This window comes from Numida meleagris, chromosome 5 (genome assembly GCF_002078875.1).
Source record: "Numida meleagris isolate 19003 breed g44 Domestic line chromosome 5, NumMel1.0, whole genome shotgun sequence".
Lineage (NCBI taxonomy): Eukaryota > Metazoa > Chordata > Aves > Galliformes > Numididae > Numida > Numida meleagris.
Window position 1 is genome coordinate 66,315,551 of NC_034413.1, and position 14,320 is coordinate 66,329,870.

Below are 14,320 nucleotides of genomic sequence, written 5' to 3' on the forward strand. Positions count from 1 at the left end.
AGTGGGCATGTTAAGCCTGTGTGTTAGAAGAAGGAAGGATGATTTCTAGTCATTCTATTTTGCTTGTTCTAACAAATGTGTATTTTAGAACTAAGGGAATGTGTCTGCAAATAAAAAATGCATAGGAAGAAATTATGATTCTGATATATTTTGAAGAAGAGCGCAATTTTGTTCTAAACTTCCTTGTTAGTCAAATTACCTAGAAAAACAGAAATTGATGAAACAGGTGCAAAATCACTGAAATAATTGGCATGGCTAAACAGTATGTTAAAGAAAACATTTCTATGCAGATATTTGGTAATATGATTGAAGGGATTCTTAGTAAACCAGACAAAAGCATTTTTTTCTTTTGGCAGTCAATGTAAGGAAAAGTTAATATCTGTATCATTTTCTTCTTGGTCTTGATTGGAAACCCCAACAAACAAGTGCAAAACACATCAAATGTTGAGTTTTCTTGTCCTTGCCCACCAAATGTCATTATTGGAGAAGACCCATGTGTATGTGACTGAAGAAAGCAGTGTGGGTATGTCACATTTCATGCAGTGGAAAGGTCTCAGTGTGGTACAAAGTCTCTGTAACTTCCTACTCAAGAGTTTGCAGAGAACTGCCTCAGCAGCGTGTACTGAACAGGTACTAAATTGTTCCCGGCCTTTTATTTTGCTTGTGGGAACTGTGGCATGATTTCATGGCAAACATAAGCTCAGTAGCTGTGGGCTGCATCTTCTCATGAAATGCACCTCAGAAAGAGGTGAAATTTGTGAAGGACTTGCACATTAACCTTCCTCCTACCCCGCATCCTTCCCACTCAGCATTCACTGAGAACAGAACTAATCCTGGAGGTCCTCCACGGCTACTTGTTAGTGGATGATTTATTTAGGAGAGAAATAGTGGGGAACCTGGAGAATGTCCTTGGAAAATTATCTGGCTGACATCTGGAAAATATCTTTTTTGTATGTGGTGGTGTTCATTCTAATAAAAATGAAACTAAACTGCAGTGAAAAACAGCAAACTGAGACCAATTTGTAATTATCCATATTAATATAAGATGACAGTAGTCTGGTTTGTATATTTAAAAGTCTGTCCTTGAAGTGAGTGACAAAGTACTCAATTGAGGGTAACAGCAGTAGAAGTGGGCCCATTTTTACCCTTCTATTATAACAAATCATGCTCTTACATTTGCAAGTTTTACCATTTCCCTCCATCCCACTCGGACAAATTCCACATAAGTATGATCCAAAGGTATTCATGCAGGATGCTCCAGGAAAACATGGACTCTCTTCACATTCATTCTTGTCTTCCTGACAAGTAAGCCCTGTGGCAAAACAAGAGGAGGTTAATAATCAGGAGATATTCCCTGTTTATTCTTCAGCTCAAATGTTCATTCAGACTGAGGCTTATTTCTCATCTGTAAACTCATTACAGGGGATGTCACTCACGTTAGCATCAAATTCCCCACAATTGCCCTTAAATGTACTTTTATCAGACTACTTATTACTGTTCTTGGCACCAGAAGTGCTGAACTTGGGTCTACTGCTCCTAGAAAACTCTGCACATTAAATAAATTATTGCCCTGCTTTTCACGTCTTTGCTGCTGTTTTTGTTATCATGTTTATGTGAGATCTTTGTCGTATACCAAAGAAGCCAGTGTCACCATTTTGGCTTCAGGATACAAAGAGCCATATACTGACACGCTGTGCTTTTCATTTCTATATGAATGTCACACTATTAATAGCTTATTGTACAACAGGAGTCTGGCTAAAGGTGAATCTGACAAAATGATCAAATTTAAAAAAAAAACAAAAAATAGGTTTTTCTATTTAAATTAAGTTTTGAAGAAACTGTCTGAAAATGTCTCTGAGCCGCAGTGCTGGTGTTCAGAAGATAAGCTTCCGTAGGATCTAAACCCCAAACAATGGATGTTGGCTATTGCTGGTTTTGGATGTAAGCATTTTAAATTCCCTTGAAGTAATTCATGTTCAGACTCACAACGTTTGATGATTGAATGGATGCCTGTAGAGGAGGCTGACCCCAAAGCTAAAATGACTATCTGAACATGAAATCATGCGGAGTAATCGTATACAATGTTGTTTACAGGTTCACTTGGGCTTCAGATAAACATGCTGCTGTATATGTGCACTTGAGAAAATTTGCTTGCCTGTTGTTAGTTATTGGAATATGCAGCCCAGTCTGGAACTATCCCATAACATCTGTGTTAAGGAATTCCCTTTGTTCTTTGCTCCTTGTAAGAATACCCAGTGAGACTGGGGCACTTTCTGGGGAGTCCAAATGCCTTCTTCAAAGTATACCATAAGGTGCGCAGTGGCTTGTTCCTTATCAGATATTCAGGTTGATTAAGATAGAATATCTTTTTATTCTTAAAACTTCTTTCTTCAAAACATAAATTTGTCACAGAGGAATGAATTAGAGAAACAGAACATTGTTATTCATCTTCTGCAGCATAATCTCTCATTTCTTCGGCATTTCAAATAGCTTCCACAGCTCTTTTCAAGTTAAAATAGCATCTTCATGTACGAAAATCTAATTGAATTCTCTCTTGGTTGAGTTGTCTCAATAAAGCTAGTGACTTCACCTTCTCATGCCTGCTTTGTCTTGTGGGCAGAAGAAAAAACAAACAGCAGAGCAAAAGCCATGTCCCTTTTCTGGTGCCATCTGAATCTAGATTGTTCTAGTCGTGCATGCTTCTTGCTTAGGAAAGCACTCCTTGTTTCATGCAAGTTGGGCATCACTTAGTATTACAGGTATTAACTTAGGTTTTCTCTTTTATTACATTTTGGAATATTGTTTATACTGCATAACTTAATTAGCACATTGATAACATCAGGCTGCTTCTATCTGATACTACTTTCTGATGACACATTAGGAAATTATTAGACATCATATTGCGGGAAATATTGAATGAGTTTTCTTCTTACATTAGTAATTATTTTCTTTCCCTAAGCATGAAAGACGAAACACGATACCTTGGACAATAAAAGTAGGAATGAAGTTCCCGGTTTGGGTAACAAGATCTACTTCTCCCTCAATCCCTCTTCCTCTTTTCCCTCCTTCCCCAACACTCTATTTTGCAAAGGGCTGGCTTTAAAATCTCAAAAAATGAGAGAATTACAAAAAGCAAAGGAAAACCATGAATAACAGCCTAAATTTTAAAGCCCACTCGACCAACTTAAATGTTGAACTATGAAAGCACCACTTCATTTCACACAAAGAGATTTAACTTTAAATGCTATTTGATCAGTGTTGGCATAATGTTAATCCAGCAGTGTCTGAGGCGAACATTTGGAAAGTCTTAAACTTTGCAGGAGAAGCAGTAGAAATTGATAGAAAATTGTCTGCAACGAGAAAGGTCAGTTACTGTGCTCGCATGACCTCCAGTGTGCTGCAGCACGAGGGAGTCCCAATTCTGTTGACACTGCTACAGCACAAATAAAAATATTAGGAATAAAAGATCTTCAGGTTGCAAGGTTGAAACAGCTGTTTCCTTGCCAGCTCTATTTCTCCATCCCTGCATGTGAAATTGGCTGAGAAGATCAACTCCTTTCATGCCTCGAGAGGAGCTGACCACCTACAGATGCAGAGAAAGACTTTTTGACTGTGTTCAAGTTAAGCTGAATCTAAATGAAGAGGAAATCTGATTGAGAGACTGTAAGGTTATTATAAACCATGAACCATTTTTATTTTTTTCCAGTTTCTTTCTCTTCCCCTCTGCCCCCATATTAATGAATGGATACATAGGGAAAGAAAGGATGGTTTTGTGACTTAGATGCAGTTTTTTCAAGGAGGTGTTCTGTTCTCAAGAAGATAAGATTCTTGCCTTCAGTGACCAAAAGAAGAAACAATAGGAATTCTTGTTAACACTAGTGCAGGAGAATGAACGAGCTTTGAAAACACAATGAGATAAGCATGTGTTAGTCTCTGCAGAACTTGGAAGTATTAATAATTCTGGAGTCATCATCCTCTCAGATTTTCCTATGGCTCTCCCTGCCTTGTTCCCATTTCTACATTATGCACTTACCTTGCCTGAGATACACAGATGCACCTGAATTGCTACCATTCAGCAAAACACTTTGTCCCTTATCCTTGTTCTCTTGCAGTGGTGTTTTGGAAGCTCTCAAAAGAGTTAACATTTTGTTTCTACTACCTGTTCCCTATCATTTGTAAAGATTTGATGGTGAAATGATGCTGTCACTTGAGCAGTACAGCATTGCCTTCTCATTAGATTATTGATGGTTTTCTGGGGAACTGAGACATAAACACAGCATCAAGGATGAGCTTTTATTGTTGTCACAGAACCTGCCCTGAAGTAAAATCATCTCCTTCCCAGCTGGCTTTCAGCTCCACTTGCTTATAATTTCTCACCTGCTATTAAAATTTTGAGATGTATTTCTGTTTCGCTCAATCATATTTTTATTTTGCTGTTGATTCTATTTTAGCTTTTGGGCCAGGGAAGTACAGAAAAAGAACTGCATATTTATCTAAGCTGACAGGGTTTAAGGATTCAGGAAAGCAGTGTTTTTCTGGCCATTAAGGTGTCCCATGTCCTTATTTTCAGAGCTGGCTGTATGCTGCTTTCAAGCATGTTATTCTAAAGTGTTGGATGTTTCATTCTTGACTGTTCATGTACGAGTAAGAACCACATTTTAGAATATACATCATATGAGTTTATAAACAAAGCAATGTAATGATGGCAAACTATTTTATGTGGAGTAATGCAGCTTGATTTCATTCCATCTATGTGCAGGAGTGAGAAACTGGTGAAGGTCAATGAATAGGAGCACGTACACTGACATTATTAACTCACGGAATTGTTTTTTATCCATTTACTCTACCTCCTTGAAGGCAATGAAGTATTATTCCCAACAGTATATTTAAATCTTTTAACCAAATCCAGCCAAAAATGTTCCCAAATTTCCCTGTGCTCACAGTGACATTATTTCCAGGGGAATTCAAGACTGTGCCATTCTAAATGTGTTGATTTTGTTTGAAGTTTTGTATTTTGATCAAAATTTCATTCTTTTCTCTACGCTTAGGCTTGTGCGTAGCTCTCTCAGTAGTATTTTGTGGCATAAACACTTTAGATAGCAGATTTTGGCTGTTCTGTCCCATTACCACTACCAGATTGACGCGCATATTTTGGGCCACTTTTATGAGCTCCCAACTCTGAATTGCTTTTGTTTCATTTGTACTGGAGTCTTATAGGTAATGAAGTCTGAAATTTCAATTCCACATGACTAAAACAGTGAAGGCATTGTGAACTACTGAAAAAGAGAAAAGGTACCTTTCTGCCTCCATGAGCCCACTGAGAAAAATCTATTCATCGTTTTTGTATATGGATACCATACGCAGTAATAGTTACATGCTTTTAATGTTACTTCTACTTGAAATTTTCAAAGATACAGCGCTATACAGCAGTCAGTATTTTGGGTGTCATGAATTCACTCATGCTTTCATATGTGAACAGAGCAGTTGGTTTTTAATAGAGATTTCAAACACTGAAATCTGAGTTCAGCTTAAGGTGGTTTTTTTTCCCTTGTTTTTCAAATGGCTCTGGCCCAAATGGTATCTTAACACAGTTTCTGTTAGTACTCTTCCTTCACTGCTGGGAGGCCGGTTTGATTCTGACGTGAATGGATAGTAATGCAAAGCCTTCCCTTTCCAGTGACTAATCAAACTAATGACCGGTGTGCGTGTGGCTGCTCTTTTAAATGACACTGATGCTAGCAGCGAAGTTAAGAAAAGGCTAAGTTTAGAAATCCTGTACGTTCAGATTTGCTTTGTGCCTCCTGAAAGAATAAACTGCAAACAAAAAGACTGCAACTTCAGTGAGGTTCCAGAAGAAGGCATGTTTGGGCCGATGTGAAAGCGTGTTGTATTGGCAGCAAGCTGTGTTACAAGCAGCTGGAGTGTGGGTCCCGGTGTGGAGGAGGTGCAAGGCTCTGTGTGACACCTGGCAGCAGCTCCACACAGCCCAACACAGCTCCAAGCAGCTCTCACCTCTGTGATCTATGAGATGCTGCTCTCTCACCTGACACTTCAGGTTCTCACTCCCTCCGTTCCTATTTGCACGGTATGTCTTGCAGCCACCTCTTCTGTCTTCACTGCATTTCCTTCTCCTATTCCTCCTCTTCATGCTTTATATTCTGCATTTCTAAAAGGAACTTCCTGGGGGCAGTGATCATTCTACTTGCCTGTATCCCTTACAATCACATTGTGCTTGGCCCTGAACAGTTTAAAAGCTTAGATTTTGCTCCATCAGTATGTCTGACAACACAATGGGCTTGTGGTTCTCTAAGGCAATTTAGTTTTGCATCTTTTCCATATCTATCCTTCCTAGGCCTACAAAAAATCAGCAATGCCCAGTTCTTTCATGAGCTTAATTTAGTAAAATCCTTAGGAGTGCAAGAGGGTCCTGGATCTTTGCCATTTCCCTCTCCACTCAGTATTCCCCTGGCTCATCTCACAGGTGGATAGCTGGGAAATGAGCTGGGGGAAGCTGAGACAGAGTGGTTCGCCACTCTATCATGGTCATTTCAGGATGCAGACCTCTAGGTCTTTTTTCCTCCCTTGAGCACGGATAATTAGATTGCTGCTTTTACACGTTATCTGTCTAAAGCTAAGTCAGAAGAGGAATCAAATGTCGACCATTTGGCGTTACACTGCACTCCAAAATCCCTGAAATGCAATTTGTCTCTAGTTAGAGCTGGAAGAGGGGACGTCTTACCTCCTAAACCAGGGGGACATTGACAAGTATAGCTGTCCACACCATCCACACACGTTCCGCTTTTGCATGGGTTTGATTTGCACTCATTAATATCTTCCTGGCAAAACTCTCCCTCAAATCCATTTGGACATAAACAGAGATATTCACCAAGGCCTGGAGGGAATTTAATATTGGTGACACATGTTCCACCATGGAGACAGCCGCAGGGCTTCACTCGAACCTGAGGAAGGCAAAAGAGAGTTGTGATAAGATTCCTCAGAATAATCACTGCTGAGAGGTATATTGGTACCCATCAGGAAGGGCCAGATTTGCAGCGCAAACATGTTATCTAGTATTATGAATACTTATTTCTAACCAATTTCCTTTGTCTAGATAGATGGTCTCATACTCCGCATACGTATTTATCTGACTGAAATCTTGGCTTTAGAGGGATTTTTTCTCTTCATCGCTAAGGGGCACATTCTAACTTCTTATAAGAAAGAAGTCCTATTTGCTATAACAGCAGTTTTTACATAGTGTCTGAGGGCAAGATTTGTTCCTCATTCTTCAAAGAAATGAAAAATCTCTTCTCTTTGCCTGCCTGTGTACCATCCTTACTGTTTTACATTATAAATGGCTCCCAGTCAGGTTGAGGATTGTGGCATTCTTTACCCAATTTCTCTTTAAAGGAAGAGAGGTCCATAGCCATGTTACATATGGATGAGGACAGGATTTCAACAGATTCAAACCTCTGCATTCTCTCATCTTGTTAAACACAGATCTAGTTTGAAACATTTTCCCTTTGCCGTCTGTGTTCAGCAGATGGGTATTTTTGATGAGAGTAGTTTGAATGAGTAGAAATTAGAGTCTTTAGGAAAAATATCCTTTTTTTCACAAAACTGTTCTTGTGTCAAGGTTCTGCATCCCACTTTATTAGCTCATCCTATCACAGGATTAATGTTAGGCTATGCAATAAAGTCATGCACAAGCTCTGCCAAGAAACTTAAAGTGTGGAGTAATGACATAAGAGCAAGCCACCCTCTAAAGATATCACTGAGAATGAGTTATAATCTCCCTTTTATAGCTAAAACTCGGTCTTTTATGTTATATGCTTTTTTTTCTGTGAACCAAATGCAGAATGTGAATTTTAAAGCAGATTAATGAACCATTAACAGGCTCTGGAAGAGAGTTCTTTCAAACAGCAATCAATAGCACTCTCTCTTGTTCATTGTATATATAGTTTCTACATTCTCAGAGATATTTATTCCATTAATTGATCATTATTGCTATGCTGCATAATATAAGGGTTTATGAGGAAATAGTAAGTCTTTTTTTTTTTTTAGACAGTTACAAATTATTAGTTATAATGACCATTGCAGCAAAATGAGACCATGATAAACAGGTGTGTTATGCTTTTTCTTTAAAGTCTTCTTTCCTTACCTCAACAGCGTATCTGCTCTGCGCATTGCATTCATCCGACACAGTGAATTCAAAGGTCTGCATTTCTTCTGAATCAACTTTCCAGATAAGAAGGCCAGCGGGAGAGAGCCTGGCATCCTGAGGTCCAGCCTCTAAGATGAATAGCACAGCTGACCCTTCCGGATCCACCGCTGTTAACTGGTAAACAAAATTCTCACCAATAAATGTCAGCAGCTGGCTGGAGGGGGCCTGGAACACAGGAGGCAGGTTGTCTAAACAGCAAAAATGAAACCATGATTACATAAATTCTTGTTTCTGCCATGTAAAGATTCACAGTGCAGGTCTTTGTAGGGGTTCTCTCAGTGATGAAAGTATCCTGAGACAGGTGAAGGAAATGATTTAGATGTTAGAGGCAGCAAATGGCTTTACCAAACATATACTTTTTTACTCCCATTTTTCTTATGTTCCATACTGAACTTTGATTAACATTGATGTGCATCAGATACACAGGAGGAGACCGGACATGTCTTTTGTAACCTCCTACTGCTCCATGTCCCCTAGTTCTTGCTGAAACTTTAATTATATCTCTAACATACGTATACTTTTCTACTCTACTCTACTCTACTCTACTCTACTCTATTCTGTTTAAATATAAGTAAACCAGTTCTCAAAACGATGAATGACCAATTGGCTGGGCAACTTTTGGGGGTAAAAGTTGTGAAACTCTTCCACTGAGTAAATTCTACAAGTTCTACAATTTACGCAAGTGGTAATTAAGCCTCAGTAGTTTGACTGAATTGAGTTGGACATTTCTGGAATAAGGATCTTCTCAGTGCCAGGAGATGTACATCTGCGATACTGAAATTCTCTATCCCCAGAGACATTAGTGCATAGCATGTCGACATTGGCCTTGTTATTTTTAGTGTTGTTTTCATTGTTGTTTACTTTCGGTATTTCCTTAATGATGATAAAAGCCTAATTATACTGGGCTATTGTACAGTAAAAGACAAACGCTGCCTGAAGGTACTTACAATAAAAAGATGCAAGCAAGACAAGGTGGAGAAAAGTATTACATTTTAATATTAGAAATCAAGATCAGATGAATACCTTCAGGTGACAGCAGCACTATGCAGGGCTGGAAATTTCATCTCAGTGTCGTAATCCTCCTCAGTCTCCAGCTGTCTTTCCTCTTTAACCAGCAGTACAAATTGACATATACTGATATTTAAAGGAATCTTCTGACAATGCAACTCATCTACAATTATTTTTAACTTAGAGAATATTTACGATATGGAGGATTAATTTAAAGTTGCACTCTAAAATTATGAACCATGTATTTGTTCCCATAAAGACAACTTGTGTCTTTGCATCATCAGGGTTTCTTTTGTGTGTGCGTATCCTATCAAGTTTTGCTTTCCATAGCATGCCTCACATTATGCAGCTATTTAAATGTCTCTGCATTCATTGCTGCTGTGCTATCAAAGCTTTCTAAACTGCTTCTCCAGCAGATTGTCCTGGCAAAACTGTTGAAATCTTTCATCTATTAATTTAACTTTTACTTCACAATCAAACCATGGAGCCCATAAAAGTTGTGCCCAAAGTAATCGATGAAATATTGATGCTGGTGTGTATTTAGAGATAAACACAAAGGTAGTGTTAACTGGATGGAGGGTTACAAGACATTATAGACACAGAAGAACATAAGATCAGATCGTATGTGGCAGCAAATGATCTGGGGGTGTTAGTTGAGAGCCGGCTGAGCATGAGCCAGCAGTGTGACCAGGTGGACAAGAAGACCACTGGCATCCTGGCTTGTATCAGCAATAGTGCAGCCAGCAGGAGCGGGAGGTGATTGTCCCTCTGCACTTGGCACTGGGGACGCTGCACCTCGAGTACTGTGTTCAGTTTTGGGCCCCTCACTACAAGAAAGACATTGAAGCCCTGAGCATATCCAGAGAAAGGCAACAAAGCTGTGAGGGGTATGGAGCACAAGTCTTATGGAGAGCGGCTGAGGGAGCTGGGACTGTTCAATCTGGAGAAGAGGAGGCTCAGGGGTGACCTTACTGTTCTCTACAACTCCGGAAAGGAGGTTGTAGTGAGGTGGGCATTGGCCTCTGCTCCCAGGTAACAGCAACAGGATGAGAGGGAATGGCCTGAAGTTATTCCAGGGGAGGTTCAGTTTGGATACTAGGAAACGATTCTTTTCTGAAAGAGTGGTCAAGCATCAGAACATGCTGCCCAGGGAAGAAACTCTAGAACCAACACATGAATTTACATGAATGCACTATTATAATCTTCATATTGACCAGATGTAGATGTGTTCCTGTAAGTGGGGAGATGCACTGTGAGACCAATGTTTCTAGAGTCATGATTGATCTGTAAAGCAAGCTTTAAGCAACAGTTGTTTTTTACTTTGGGAATGCATGAAAAAGCTATGATTAAATCCTTAGCATTCAGGAGGTGCTTTAAAAGGCAGCTTTCCCCATGACCCCTGCTACAAAGGGCTGCTCGGTTTCCCTGTCAGTCAGACTCTGGGCCAAGCCATGGTCTTTTGTGTGGCATTTCATAGTATTTGGCTCAGAGAAAGAAAACATTTCTTACAGATATAAAAAATACACATTAGTGTTTTAAAAGCAGTGTTTTCGTCAAATTGTTCCCTTAAAAATTTGTACCTGCAAGATGATCACAGGTGTTTTTAGGGTCCATTGCTTTTTCCTGACAGGTATGGGCCCTGCATGTGGTATCAGCATATCAAAAAATTCTTTATAAGGTGTTATTTTGGTTTTATTAATTAAAGGTTTGTCAGGTTTCAGCCAGAATGAGAGAAGAAGCCAGATGCCTAGTGCACATAGTGGAATACTTTCTGTGTCTGTTCAGTCTGTATTTCTTGTGCACCCTGTTATTCCCACTGCAAGCAGTCTACAACCACTATGTAGGATAGATCCATGTTAGCAGATGGAGAAACTGTGCATTTCATAAACTGAGTACTAAATTCCCAGCTAAGTGCTTCTAAATCTTAGAAAAAACTGTCTTACTTTCATTAACAGACCAGGTGAACTTAGAAATGTCAGGTTCACAGAGGAGACAAGGACTGGTAGGGCTTGACTCTCCTTCACCATAGCAAAGTCCATCTATATTACAAGTATTGTCCTGCCAAAAAAGGAAATAAAAATGGGTGGGAGGTGGATGCAAGGAAAAAAAAAAAAGATAAAAAGGAAAGTTAAGAAATTAGCAGTTAATATTTTTTGGAGATAAGCAGGATCTTGCTTTATTGCTTTATTCCCAGCAGTGACTACTGACGTGGTGTCTATTTAGTAGCACTCAGAAGTGAGTTCCATGAAATCTCATGTAGATGTTCAAGAAACGTGTAGATGTGGTACTAAGGGACATGGATTAGTGGGCAATATTGATGGTGAAATAATACCACTTTAACTGCAGTAGGTAAGTAAAAAATACCCACAAAACCAAGACCTAAAAGGACCCTTATAATTTTCATGTTGTATCATATGATACAACATGACAGATCTCCAACATAAAAATTTGGATGTGAATTAGATTTTATTACATTGTTGCTTTCAAAGGCTTGAAGTTCTGATGAAAAAGCTGCTTTTTTTTTTCTGATGTAATAATGTGGTAGAGAATAGGCTCCACAAAAGAGGAACACAGAATGCAAACTGGCCTGATATAAAATGTCCCTTAATTGAAACACCTTTTCTGAAAGCAATTTAGGTATTACAAAGTGATGTTATAAGAGGAGTAATTAGAATGGGGTTTGATGCAATTGGAAGCCTAGTTCAAATAATCCCTTGAAGCATCTCAGGTTAGAAATTATTATGACACCAAGAGAAACAGCATATTGAGATGGCATATTCATTTCTGAGTTCCAAAAATGTAAGAATAGGGAAAGCCCTTGTCATAAAAGCAAAAACAACAGCAACAAATAGTTTTAATTGCGGTGGTTATGACATAATTATTTTTATTCTTAAATTCAAATAGTTTTACCCTCATTTGGGCTTATAAACTAGATTCTATTCACTGATTTTCTTGAAAAATGTGATCTTTCATCTTATTTTGGTAACTAGTACTTTATTGCGATCCGTGCAACTTTGAAAATTGTATTTTCCCATTAGTGCTAATGAGAGCAGTGAGGCAAATGGGTTAAGATGTACCTGATTAATCTTCATTTTATGAGAATGAAGACCAGAGGTCTCCTTTTCGCTTGTACTTGCCTCAGGGTAGGAAAGCAGGATCAGCACATCCAAATATTCTTATCAACGCTCTCCAAAAGTATCTTTTAAAGCCCAGTTGAAAGAGAGAAAAGGTGTTTAATGCAGTCCTATAGAAAATAAGAGCAGGCGATCTCTTTTTCAAGGGATGAGGGAGGTTACACTGGTAAGTTCACAGGAAAACGAAAAGATAAAGTGTTTTCCAGGCAGTTCCTAGCAAGCTGGCAGTTTTAAACATAGCACTAGGCTTTTGATTATGGTTCTGAAGCTGTCAAAGCACTATATGTTTGTACTTAGTGGTATTTAATGTAAGCAAGAATGTTTTATGTTCTCTCAAGGGTGTTTTCATATGACAAAGACTGTGTAGTGCTATGACCGTCATAGCGTATCTCTTGAGACAGCAGAAGATGGGTGTAGAAGTGAAATACTTTACAGCTGCAGTACCCCTTCCAACCAGCCTGGGAGAGCTAAGAGAGCTTCCTATCAAAGACACTTCAACAGTGGAGGCAAGCTGCATGGCAGGGAGACTGCAGCCCTATTTACTTCCATTGACATTTGCACACATACCTATTGTCTGCCATGCTCTTTGGGAAGAGCCATTCTGAGGAAGGTCCAACATAAAGGGTGTACATATATATATACATATATATATCTATGAACCCACAGGCAGGAGGTTGTGAAAGACAGAGTAGCATCAGGCTGTTCAGCTGAACTATGAAACAGATTTTCCTCTTCTAAAACAGTTATTGCACACGGTGCATCAAAAGGAGAGAGAGGGCTAGGGATGAAATGAATGATCCATATTAAACATTTATGCTCTTTAAATTACCTTTAATTTACAAAGTCCGGTTGGATGGGATTCGCAGGCCTGGCAGACTGCGTCGTACAGGGTCAGCACTCTGGAATTACTGTACTGGAAGCCATCATCAGTGATCTAAATGATACAAAAATCATCCTTATAAGTAATAATGTTCCATATGGAGACTGTCTGCTCATTTTGGAGCATATACTGTTGCACCCTTGAACTGGATGCCTGCCAGTAAGATAAATTAAAGCACTTGTGAGTTGCTCTACTGCAAGCTAACAAATTGCTTAATGTTCCAAAGTGGAAACTATTCATTAATAACTAAAAGATCTTTTGGCTCAGTTGGCATTCAGCTTTTCTGATTGCTGTTAGGTGTTTCTTTCCTTAGGTATTTTATTTTTTTTAGTTATTCAGTATGCTTGTGGAGACTGCGTAGGGACTTGAGTTCTACAAGGGTGGATTTCAGGGAGATGTGAAATGAAAGTAAGATATTTGGCAGAACTTTGTACTGCTTTCGTACTACATGGTAAATCAGTTAGTAATAACCTTAAGAAGAAAAAAAAAGTAAAGGATGCTTTATATTAACCTCTAAAAAGTGCTAGGGTGGATAATACCAGACAGCAATGGTCCTATTTCCATAGAAAGGTATATTAGAAGGACACTCCTGTACATGCAGGCACTTTAGAAAGCCTTAATTTAGGATGGCAGTTTTAATATGTGACTGCTTACACAATAAAAAAGGGTTACGTGAGTACATTTACATTTAATTTTTTTTTTCCCAATATCAGTGAAAAGATACCAGGGTAGTGTGGAAATCCCGAACATAAAAACACTTTTTGGGGAAGTAAAGTGTGAATACTTGATCTAGCGGTTGGCAACCCTGCCTGCAGTAGGGGGGTTGGAACTTGATGATCCTTGAGGTCTCTTCCAACCCAAGTCATTCTGTGATTCTAAAGAGCTTATCCTTCTCTTTGTGAGAAGAAGAAACAAAAGAGGCAGCACTTCAAGGCTGTCTCTTCTCTGAACTGCAGTGCTTATTGGCAGCAGAACTTCCATTAAGAATATATTATTCTTAATGCATTTTACATTCCATTTCTCTCTTTAACCAGAGCGTCCAGTGTTGTTTCAGTGTTAGTGCACTAATAATGGGTG

At 39.0% G+C, this 14,320-nt stretch overlaps 1 protein-coding gene and 1 long non-coding RNA gene across 16 annotated transcripts in view; one reads left to right on the top strand and one right to left on the bottom strand.

Moving 5' to 3' along the window:
• Window positions 1-14,320, bottom strand: part of LOC110399405 (von Willebrand factor D and EGF domain-containing protein-like) — a 168,267-nt gene that overhangs the window by 60,315 nt on the left and 93,632 nt on the right. For all 3 annotated transcript variants that reach the window (XM_021398038.1, XM_021398037.1, XM_021398039.1), the window contains 5 exons: window positions 13,193-13,297; window positions 11,173-11,287; window positions 8,159-8,409; window positions 6,740-6,959; window positions 1,175-1,312 (listed from right to left, as the gene is read on the bottom strand). In XM_021398038.1, coding sequence (XP_021253713.1) covers window positions 1,175-1,312; window positions 6,740-6,959; window positions 8,159-8,409; window positions 11,173-11,287; window positions 13,193-13,297 — 829 coding nt within the window. The remainder of the gene's footprint in view (window positions 1-1,174; window positions 1,313-6,739; window positions 6,960-8,158; window positions 8,410-11,172; window positions 11,288-13,192; window positions 13,298-14,320) is intronic.
• The window catches only part of LOC110399406, a 140,755-nt gene that overhangs the window by 34,528 nt on the left and 91,907 nt on the right, over window positions 1-14,320 (top strand). For all 13 annotated transcript variants that reach the window (XR_002439175.1, XR_002439177.1, XR_002439170.1 and 10 more), the window contains one exon: window positions 8,167-8,338. This is a non-coding gene — a long non-coding RNA (uncharacterized LOC110399406). The remainder of the gene's footprint in view (window positions 1-8,166; window positions 8,339-14,320) is intronic.